This window comes from Myzus persicae, unplaced genomic scaffold, assembly GCF_001856785.1.
Source record: "Myzus persicae strain clone G006 unplaced genomic scaffold, MPER_G0061.0, whole genome shotgun sequence".
Taxonomy (NCBI): Eukaryota; Metazoa; Arthropoda; class Insecta; order Hemiptera; family Aphididae; genus Myzus; species Myzus persicae.
In genome coordinates, this window is record NW_019100913.1 from 1,519,940 (window position 1) to 1,531,356 (window position 11,417).

At 32.6% G+C, this 11,417-nt stretch overlaps 3 protein-coding genes across 3 annotated transcripts; 2 read left to right on the forward strand and 1 right to left on the reverse strand.

The window, feature by feature from the left end:
- Positions 1 to 993: 993 nt before the first annotated feature.
- On the reverse strand, positions 994 to 3,206 carry LOC111026772 (ecdysone-induced protein 74EF-like). Its single transcript, XM_022304908.1, has one exon. It carries the CDS (start codon positions 2,995 to 2,997, stop codon positions 2,770 to 2,772), a length of 228 nt encoding a protein of 75 aa, XP_022160600.1. The 5' UTR covers positions 2,998 to 3,206; the 3' UTR covers positions 994 to 2,769.
- A 2,242-nt stretch (positions 3,207 to 5,448) lies between these two features.
- Positions 5,449 to 7,577, forward strand: LOC111026780. The gene is made up of 2 exons (XM_022304915.1): positions 5,449 to 6,035; positions 6,320 to 7,577. The coding sequence occupies exons 1-2, from the start codon at positions 5,867 to 5,869 to the stop codon at positions 7,210 to 7,212; spliced, it is 1,062 nt and encodes a 353-aa protein (XP_022160607.1). The 5' UTR covers positions 5,449 to 5,866; the 3' UTR covers positions 7,213 to 7,577.
- Positions 7,578 to 10,066: 2,489 nt separating this feature from the next.
- Positions 10,067 to 10,459, forward strand: LOC111026756 (zinc finger BED domain-containing protein 5-like). The gene has a single exon (XM_022304885.1). It carries the CDS (start codon positions 10,067 to 10,069, stop codon positions 10,457 to 10,459), a length of 393 nt encoding a protein of 130 aa, XP_022160577.1.
- The last annotated feature ends 958 nt before the right edge of the window (positions 10,460 to 11,417 follow it).

Here is an 11,417-nt window from a genome sequence, read left to right on the forward strand (position 1 = left end):
CTGTGTCGTAACCGATAAACGCACTATTTTCGGAACGCAATACAATGATATGATTAAAAAATGAAAAACAATTATAGTAAAACAAAACTTATAAATATAAAAAAATTATAGTAAGAGGAACAAAATAATTTCTTACACAAAGTTTAATAAACACCGACCGTCGCGTATCGTGATGTAACTTACAACATCATATCATTTCATAGAAGGTATTCAAATAGATAGGAATCAATGCGTTTCCGATCTCCTCGAACCCCTTGTATGTATATATATTTGTAAATATGCTGTTGTAATTTACAATTCACTGGTATATACGGACAACGGGGCGGTATGAATATAATAATTTACATACCAATAATAAAAATGATTTAATCAAATACAATAAAATATGATTACGAACAACAACAAAATGTGTAAAATATTAAATTACTTATTGTTGTTTTTTCTTCAATTGAATTATCACTTTCTTAAAACTATCACAAAATCATTTTTAAAAATATATCATATAATATACTAGTTAATAATGATAAAAATAATAATCACAACGATAATACGTCGTGTACAAAATTTGCATAAATTTTAAATGTAACTAAATATGAAATTAAATAATCGCAATGATAATGATGAAAATGGTCACCGGAATGTGTGTCACGAAAACACAATATACGGATATAAAAAAATATAGAAATTGTCCGGCGGCGGACTTGTTAGTGTTTTCCCTTCTTATTCGGGAATTACTGCTACGGTACAGGTTTACAATGATTATGAAAAACGCGAATACTTCGGAGCTTGACTTAAAGTAATAATAATTATAATAGTAAAAATAATGATATCAGCGCCGTTCATTATGCGACGACGTTAGGACAATAATTAATAATGAACGTGCCCTGCATAGAGTGTCCGGACAGGTGCGATTAGAAAAATAAATGTAAAAAAATGACCGAAACTGTAAAATGTCTGTTGAGTTTTTTTTATTACCGTCGTAAGTGTGTGGTGTTTTTTTTCTCAACTAGGATAATAATATATAAATAATTGTTTTAGGACATAAACGCGCGCCGGTAGAAAAGTTTTTTTTTTTTAAAATTAAATTTATTAATTGTACCAATTGTACCAATCCGTTACCACGGGTATAAACTCTGCGAAAGCCCCTGGCATAATAATCATCGGTACAACGGCCAATAATACGCTGAAAATATGATTGAAATTACATTCATAATGTTTTGTGTACCTATATACCAGACGAGTAATAACAGACAAACCGTAATCAATATCTTTGGGGGTTTTTTTTCGAACACATTATTTTGTGTATGGGGTGAATGCGCAAATATAATATTATTATTAATAACAATAAAGCTGCATTCCCTAATCGCCGAGTCGCGTCGTGTTCATTATGTTCAACAATTGCGTTGAAAATACGGAACCGGGGACGCGGCTCGGCTAGTAGCGAGTGCACCTAAACGATAATGGTAATAATAGAAAAAAGAAATAGGTACCTAACACAGAGGCGTAATCATAACATCATAATATTATATAAATTACACGATTCCTGTGTGGAATCGATTGGTAAACGAGGACGGACTAGAGATGCGCTCATATCCGCTGCGACGATGTTTAATGGTTAGCACATATTATAATATAGCAGGAATCCGTGTGTGATTCGACGCCCGCCGTATGTGCGTGAACTGCTGCGGGTTACGATCGTAATGAACTATAATATTTTATGATTTATATATATATGACTCAACGTTATAATAATAATATTATACAATAATAGTAAATAAAAATATGGTCCGATGACTACAACGATATACATACTATACACGACTGTGCACGGTTAGTTCCTATCGAGGCCGATAGCTATAAATCACACGACTTATCTAGCGGCAAAAACGTATTGTACCGCCTCGGCTCACGTCAAGGCGACCACGTGTGGCTGCTCTCGTTCCTTTGCAGTAGGAGGTCTCTGGGCACGAGCGATTTTCGGTTGTTCCTCGACGGACGTGACACTATTTATGTGTGTGTATGTATATTATTATATGTTATACGCGACCCAATAATATATGATTTATAGAATTATATTAATAAATTGTACACGAAAAGCCGATTCGGTGGTCGTTGGGTGATGGCGACCATATGCTGCCGGCGCGAGTTCGACGCGTCCCGAGAGAGACCTGCAGTGCGGCGGCACGGGCATTTAATTTTTTTTTAAGTTTTGCTTCTGCGAAACTCGCGTAAAAGGGTCTAAACCCGGCGCAGACCACCCTGATCGGTCGGCAGTAATTCATAATGATGTGTGTTATATTAGGAATATTATGTACACACGACCGTCTTTACGTGTGGCGGCTTGTGTTAATAATCGTTAATTTTGTCGTGTTTTCCTACGTATTTGCGGGCGAATAAATAATACCCGGACCTCGAACGAGTATGAAAATTCGACATAATTCCGATATCCTGGCGGTGTTGTTTGGACTTCGCTGCTGACTAGTTGGATCGGCGGTGGCGGCCACGTGTACTTGAATATAATACAATGTATGATACATAATATAATATAATAGTTTTTTTTCTTTTTTTTGATATAGTCTTGGATGGGACGTCGGTTTTTGCCGTCTGCACTCGCGCGGACGTCGAATCTCCGACGAAAAAAAACGCGTCGAAAGTTCGTGCTCGTTTCGGTGTCCGAGCCAGCCGCGGTAGAGACTAGTGCGGCAATGGACTTGGACACCGGAAGGAGACCAAAGTGCCTTTCGACGCGTCATTCGGGCGGCGAGCCCATTAGCTGAACATGCCGCTACTTCCGGCCACGGCCGAGTCTATGGCCGAGGCTGTAGCGGCAGCGGCTGCCGGGGAGGCTGCAGTGACGGTGGCTGAAACTGCTGCGGCGGCGGAAGCAATAGCGGCAGCAGTGGACGGGGCATGGAGCGCGGCGTTCTGGTGGTCGGCCACCGCGGCCGTGGTGCTCGTGACGTCGTATTGCTGAGCGTCCGGAGATCCTGGGTGCATGGCCTCGCGGTGCCTGCGCGCGTCGACCTTGCGCTGGAACGTCCTGTCGCAGGAGCCGCACGGAAAGGGCCGGTAGTTGGAGTGTTTGCGCAGGTGCGTGATCAAGTTGGACGACTGGCTGAACGCCTTGTGACACACCACGCACTTGTGCGGTTTCTCACCTGAAAAACGACGGGGAAAAAAAATATAATATAACACAGCAAGACAAATGCGACACCCGTTTATACAGGTATATACATATTACCTATATGATTAAATATTATTATATATTTGTATCGTCTTTTATAATATGCATCAATATGTTGCACCCTTAAAAACAACAGCCTTACCTATACAAGTTAACACACTGCAGCAGTGCCATGCGGGGCTTTATAGTATTATTATATGTATAAGAAAATAAGAGGGGTGGTCTATTGGTGAATACATATATAATATATCAAGCTGTACATGACGAGTTATCCAAAAACAATTACCACGCTTGAATTAATTTCTTACACTTTTTCTCTCTATACACGTCCCACGCTATTTATACTCGACATGCACTAAGATGTATACATGCATCGATGTACTTATGCACAATATTTCGATAAGTAATCATTATTTATAGTAACGTGTCCCATACTACATCGGAAATAGTATCGTTTGACAATTACTATATTCAATCTGGATCTATATCTGAACAAAGGTAATTATGTCATATATCATATATACGAGACAACGCACTTGTTTGGGTCTTCATACGTTATTCCGTGTTTATACTTAAATGTATACAAGTTCAGTAAATTTTTGAAAATTGACAACTGAAAGTACAACGCACATTTGGTTTTTGTTTTTTGATGAATTGATTTTTGCTATTTCAATTTAAAATTGAATCACCTTATTGTAGACATTATAAAGCATAGATACAATATGTCTATAGAAAAAATTATAACTATAATAATGATGTAATTATGGTGAGGGGAGGGGGTGATAGGGATATAGTGCTCCCCAGAGGCTTGTTAATTTATTCTATGTACAAAATATATGTAACGACTATAACCGCTATACTTTGCTACATATGGCTATAATGCCAACAGCCATGGTTTTCATATTATTAAAAGTAAATTAAAACATACATTATTATTCATAATTATTATGTTATAAAATTAAAAGATACCATCCCCCCCCCCCCACAAGAATAAAATCCTAATCACTCCACTACACTACATCATCGGAAATACACTTATTATTAATCCTGCGACGCACGTGAATTATCGTCAAACGTTTTCAAATCAAAACTTACGAATTTCGTTCGGAAAGTAATCACTCCGTATATTTATGTGTACGTAAACATTCGACGCGCCCCCTTCTCGTCTCGCTCCGTCACGACCTCCCCCGCCGGTGACCGGACGGACCGCGCAAACTTTACACCAATCCCTGCACGTGACGTCAGTGTTTCACGCTCGGGGGGTGGTGTGCAAACGGCGCTCGGATCGGCGGGGGTGAGTCGGTGGGCAGACGGCGGTGCGGGCTCGCCGTTCCATTTAACCGCGGTCTACGAGCATCAGTAATTAGTCGAGTGGTAGGTATTATATTGTGTACCTATATACCTATACAATAATTAAAATGCGCTTACCGCGACTAATTGCATTCGCCATCGTTCCATAAATTACATGCGTTGCATATTATATTCGTGCAATGCCCATCAATGTATTATATAGCTTCGAGGGTTGAGCTTTTTCCGTGACGGTCAAAGTATATAACTACCCAGTCGAACAACTCGCGTTGCACCAGTTTGCAGATTTATTATGTACTCGGCAGTATAATGATAAAAGGTGTACACACAAATGTGTTTATAATAAAAGTGTTTGTCGAAAGTCGATACAATATTATGTTACAAGTCAACACAATATAGATTATGGGCCATAATCATTGTGGTTTCCGCGGGGCTTATATAATATATTATTATGTATACCTATACATTGTATAAGTATTCAAAAAAATATGTCCATATTTTATAATATGTATGGCTAAACCGTAGGTGCACAATACATGTTGTACTAATAAATAGGTAGGTGATATGTACCAATTTACATATTTAAAAGGGTAACATGGAGTTCTACGAACAGATATCAAATCGTTCGATCGACATTTACCTTTTTATCGGTAGGTATATGATACGCCTATATACAGTATGTCCCAAAAGTCCCGTATCACCCTTAATATCTCCATGTAAAATCACTATATTTAAACGCGGTTTTTTTTACAGTACTAAGTATGAAAATTCTGATTGAATGGCATAAAATTCATTTTTTTTTTTAAAAAATTCAAAAATTTTCAAAAAAAAATTTTACGCATTTAAGAATTTAAAATTTTTAAGATGGCCATTTTGTTGAAAATATTTTTTAAAACAGTTCAAAAAAAAAAAAAACTAAAATTAAATAAAAATTGACCAAGTTAGAGCAAGTTATGTTTTTGAATAATTGTAGTAAAAAAATCAATTATTGTTTCACATTTCAATAATGAAATATCTAATTTCAACACACGACAATACTTTTGCATTCCTTATTAAAGTTTTGATTTGAATAGAAATAAAAATAGCCGTGTTATATCGTTTGCTGAACAGTGAAACTGGTTACCTATTTTTAAGTATTTTAATTATCACGAAGTGAACCTAAAGTTACAGTATTGGACATAATCTTACAGTTATAATTAATGCGATTTATAATAATAATACCTATGCATATCGCAATTTGGTAAATTATAATTAAAATTATTATCTTGTGTTCTTTCTTTATAACTATTACTGCTATTAGTGTCATACGTACAGTACGTACTGTGTCTTTAACTATAATTTCTTATTTCTTACTTATTTAATTCAATATTTAAAATGACTCATACATTCTCAGTACATGAGTACATTGATATGGTGAAGTGTTACTTCCGAAACAACGAAAGTCATAGACAAGCTGCTTATAGTTATGGAATTGAGTATCCTGATCGTAAAAAACCATCGTACAATGTTATCAACAGATTAATGTCTCGATTTTTGGAAACAGGTAAAATTGCATGATTCTCAAATTTATAATAAAGTTGCAAATTTTGGTATTTGGATACGCCGAACCATTTCAGACGATTTAGTCTAATAAGCGACTGAACCTTATATCCATAAGTCTTATAAGTGACGTGGTGTCCACTGTACATATTTCTAAGAAATTAATTTTTTCCTACACTAAGCTAAATATCACGTAGATATTAGGTAGTGGGTGTTAAGCTGTGTATCTATTATTGAATTATTTTATTTATTTCTTAATTTTTTTAATAACTTAATTTTAACTCTTAGGTAATGTCAATGAACGAAATAGGTCAGGTAGATCTCAAAGTGTTACAAACGTAGATAATACCATCAACATTCTTGGAAGTGTAGCTGTAGCTCCAAAATTATCCGTACGTCATAGGTGCGTGGAGGCTGGACTGAGCAAATCATCCGTTCATAGAATACTCAAAAAAAATAAAATAAAAGCATATAAAACAAAATTTGTTCAACAGTTTCATGCGGGTGATGAAGAAAGGCGTTTACAATTTTGTGAATGGGCATTACACAGAATCAGTCAGGACCCACTATTTATAGATAAATTAATTTTTACTGATGAATCTACTTTTATTAGAAATGGACAAACAAGTAGACACTGGACATATCACTGGTCTGACGAAAACCCACATGAATCCATAGAATTTCATGCCCAAAATATAGAAAAAATAAATGTTTGGAGTGGAATTTGGAATAAGCAGATCATTGGACCCTTTTTTATAGAAGGTAATTTAAACGGAGAAAAGTATCGAGATTTATTAGAAGAAAGTGTGTGGCCAATAATTTCTCAGTTAATTAATACAAACAGAATAGAGCCAATTTTTATGCAAGATGGTGCACCAGCACATAATTCAAATATTGTGAGAGGTTGGCTGGATGAGCACTTCCCGGGAAGATGGATGGGAACAAGGGGTCCAGTGCTTTGGCCACCTAGGTCCCCCGATTTAACACCGATGGATTTTTTTTTATGGGGTTATTTAAAAAATTTTGTGTATCCGTCGTGTTCATTGCCTGATCTTCGTCATAAAATTGAACAAAATATTCAAAATATCTTACCCGAGACATTAGGAAATGTTAAGAACGCTTGGGTCGAAAAACTTCAACTCTGTGTTGCAAATAATGGAGGTCATTTCGAACATTTATAAAAATATAAATGTAATGAATTATTTTCATTTTTATGTAATAAAATCTTTTTTTTCTTTTAGCAATCAAGTTTAAAAATGTTATCTGAATTTTAATTTTAATCTTTCCTAAAAGCTTCACTAATAATTAGATGTTTACAGATTACCATTAAAAACAGCATACCTACATAACTATTATTACAATTATTTATAAACATACTCTACTCAACTAGCTCTATCTTTATTATAAATCGCATTAATTATAACTGTAAGATTATGTCCAATACCGTAACTTTAGGTTCACTTCATGATAATTAAAATACTTAAAAATAGGTAACCAGTTTCACTGTTCAGCAAACGATATAACACGGCTATTTTTATTTCTATTCAAATCAAAACTTTAATTAGGAATGCAAAAGTATTGTCGTGTGTTGAAATTAGATATTTCATTATTGAAATGTGAAACAATAATTGATTTTTTTACTACAATTATTCAAAAACATAACCTGCTCTAACTTGGTCAATTTTTATTTAATTTTAGTTTTTTTTTTTTTTGAACTGTTTTAAAAAATATGTTCAACAAAATGGCTATCTTAAAAATTTTAAATTCTTAAATGCGTAAAAAATTTTTTTGAAAATTTTTGAATTTTTTAAAAAAAAAAATGAATTTTATGCCATTCAATCAGAATTTTCATACTTAGTACTGTAAAAAAAACCGCGTTTAAATATAGTGATTCTACATGGAGATATTAAGGGTGATACGGGACTTTTGGGACATACTGTACAGTACATAGGTATAGTGACATAATTATGGAGTGATGGGGATAGAATAGACAAAATATGAAACCGTGTTTTATTGTTATTAATAGGGATTGGAAGTTATTTAGGAGCTAAAAAAGGCGATATATATGTATGAAAAATTGGAATAAATGTCAAATATTATGCTAAAAATGAGTAAAAATGCATAATAATTATTCAAAATTAAAAAAATAAAGGAACATCTCATCTCGTGTTGCCATTAATATGCACAAAAACAAATGGAAAATATAGAACAATAAATTTAATAAATTTATAAATTATAATATGACGGAAAATTGGTTGCCATTTTGAAATTGTATTGAACTGAAAAAATAGTTATATTTTTAGTATTTGATGAAGTTAAATACGAATGTTTGGTAATACCTATACCTGTTAAGTTATTGTATTCAACCATCAATATTTTCTATAATAATTAGCTCTATGGTGACAATAAAAATGCCTACGTTAACTAATATTAAGTTTTATATTCAATTTCATCTAAAATATACATAGGTTAAGAAAGAAAAATAATTTTTTTGGAAAATATTAAAAATGCATTACATCATACGTATGAAAATTAAGAAATATGCCAAATATATGCATTTACTCCTACAATATCTGAGCTTGGGTGATAATTATTATTACTATTATTTCTTTTAGTTGGGTGTTACGATAGTTCTGTCGTAGGTAGTATTATACTAATTATTTCTTCTTTTCTGAAGGAAATCGATCCGGGTTTATATCGTGTATATATAGTCAATATTCATACATGTATAAATGCAGGAACAAACTGTTGTAACAGTCATAATAAATTCATATCGACAACAAATAATTAGAAAATAAGATTTGTTTTTATGGGATTTAACGGGCAATGGCTAATAAATGTAAGTTTTTGTGCAAGTGTGAAAATGTGTATTTTTACTACCTATTATTGTGACTAACTTGTAACGGTAATAAATTAATAATATGTTCTTTTGTTTCAATGATTAGAACGCTATTAAAGAGTTCTTAAATCATTTTTGCTAATTAAAATGTACCTATATGCTATATATATATATATATTATATATGCATGCATATTCTTATATTATTATTATTATTATTATTTACACTTAACTTTACACTATATAATGGAGCATTGCTTGACGAGTTATCCTAGGCAGACTGAAATTCGCTGTAACAATATGAACGACTTAAAAAAGACGATCAATAGCACTTTTGGTCTTAGCAGTTGCGGGTATGCGAACGTCACGTATGTTTTAATTTTCTCACACGATAGTAATTGTATAAACTATTTATATTATTCGACAACTACGATATTATGCATCCATATTTCATATACAGCTTGAAATATATATTTTATGATTCAAAATTCAGCATCAAACGAAGTGTACTATACGACCTTGTGGTATGCAAATAATTAAAAATGTATAAAAATTGTATACTAAATATTATAGAATACACCAAGAATAGCTTAAAATATGAGCTTATACCACGAATAAAATTAATTTCTGTCCAAGGTACAATAGTCTAGAATTTGAGGAGAAAAATACCAAATGCAACAAATTTTGTATTATTTAGTTATTATGTAAATTGTAAATGTTATGTTACAAATACACTGTACCTATATACCTTGAACCCATTGAGGTAAATATGAGTACCTACATGTATACCGTGCACGCATAACATGTATGCTTGCACATCATTCGTATAAACCACTGGTTCCCAAACTGGGGGGCACGCCCCCCTTGGGGGGCGTGTACACATTGCTGGGGAGGCGCAAGCAGTTTTTACGAAAGACAATTTTTATTGATTACATTTTTTTTATTTTAAAACGTAGAGAAATAAAATTAGTAGACTGGTTCTCTTTATCCGTTCTCGGGTATCAATAATGGATAACCGATAATGACTATAAATAGTTTTATGCTACGTTATCAGCTGTAAATTAATCGGAACGATAAAAGGATGTTAGGGAAAATGCTATTAGATTAGTTTAAACTCGATTTAGTTTCGTTTTGCAGTCGCATACTGCACGTAGTATCGTAGTACGTAGTCGTCGCGAGTGTACATACGTAAAAATAATGGCTCCACAGAAAATAAGATTGTATAACGACGATTATATAAAGTTTGGTTTCACGTTCATTCAAAAGGATGGTATCCAAATGCCACAGTGTGTTATTTGTCACGTTGTGTTAAGTAACGATGCTCTCCGAACAAGACAACTAGAACGACATTTAACCACAGCTCATCCGATGCTAAAAGAAAAACCTAAAGAGTTTTTTGTTGCTAAAAAAAATTCTTTAAATAAAATGAAACTTGACAGAACCGGAGAATTTCAACAGAATAATGAAAAAATTATTGAAACTTCATATCACATCGCCTTTATGGTGGCTCAGCAAAAGAAACCACATACATTGGGTGAAACATTAACAGTGGCGCAGGAACTATTTTTCATAAGGGGGGGCAAAACATAAAAAAAAACCTAACAACTATTATAATATATTTATTTGTAATTGATAACAGAAAACCTTTCTTATTATTTTATTCTTTTAACGTTAATATAGGTAGTTTAATATATAGGTATATACATAAATATATGTATATATATTTTTTTTATTTAAAAGTTTACCAGCTAGTTTAACATAGCAAAAGTTTACCAACATATAAATGTATAAATTTAATGATTAAATTTATACATTTATATATTGAAACAAAACATGAATCATATTTACGTTATACCTAAAGTTAAAATAACAGTTAAACAGTATCTAAATAAATATAATAAATAAGTTTTAAAAGAAATATATTTACTATATACCTGAAGTTGTATTCAAGAGTAACAATATATTATACAGAAATATAAATAAATGAAATATAAAAAATGTATTCGATTTATACCTTAGTCCTTAAGTTATATTCTAAAGTAACAATGTGTCAATATTTAAATAAATATAAAATAAAAATAATAAATAAATACCTGAAGTTGTATTCAAAAGTAACAATATATTATACAGAAATATAAATAAATGAAATTTAAAAAATGTATTTAATTCTTACCTTAGTCCTTAAGGTATATTCTAAAGTAACAAAATGTCATTATATAAATAAATATAAAATAAAAATAATAAAATAAACTTCACAAAGGTTATTTTTTAAAAAGAATTACCTATAAAATTAATAAAAATTTCCAAATGTTGATTTCCTTTCTGAAGTTCTGGAAACAAATTCTTTGGCAATTAACTTCAAATCAATTTTTGCTGTCATAGACTTATGAACGTGTAAAATCATCAAATGAGTTAATCTCTTTTGGGTCATTGTGGACCTCAGATATGTTTTTAGTCTTCTCAATGCACTAAAAGAACGTTCAGCAGTCGCTGCAGATGCTGGTATTGTTAAAATTAATTTAATAAGCTTGGTGATTTCAGAAAACAA

Excerpts from the sequence above, each read along its gene's own strand:
- LOC111026772 (XM_022304908.1), bottom strand. The coding sequence starts at position 2,997 with ATGCACCCAGGATCTCCGGACGCTCAGCAATACGACGTCACGAGCACC.
- LOC111026780 (XM_022304915.1), top strand. The coding sequence starts at position 5,867 with ATGACTCATACATTCTCAGTACATGAGTACATTGATATGGTGAAGTGT. Across the intron at positions 6,036-6,319 it reads GTCTCGATTTTTGGAAACAG|GTAATGTCAATGAACGAAAT; the intron begins GTAAAATTGCAT and ends TTTAACTCTTAG.
- LOC111026756 (XM_022304885.1), top strand. The coding sequence starts at position 10,067 with ATGGCTCCACAGAAAATAAGATTGTATAACGACGATTATATAAAGTTT.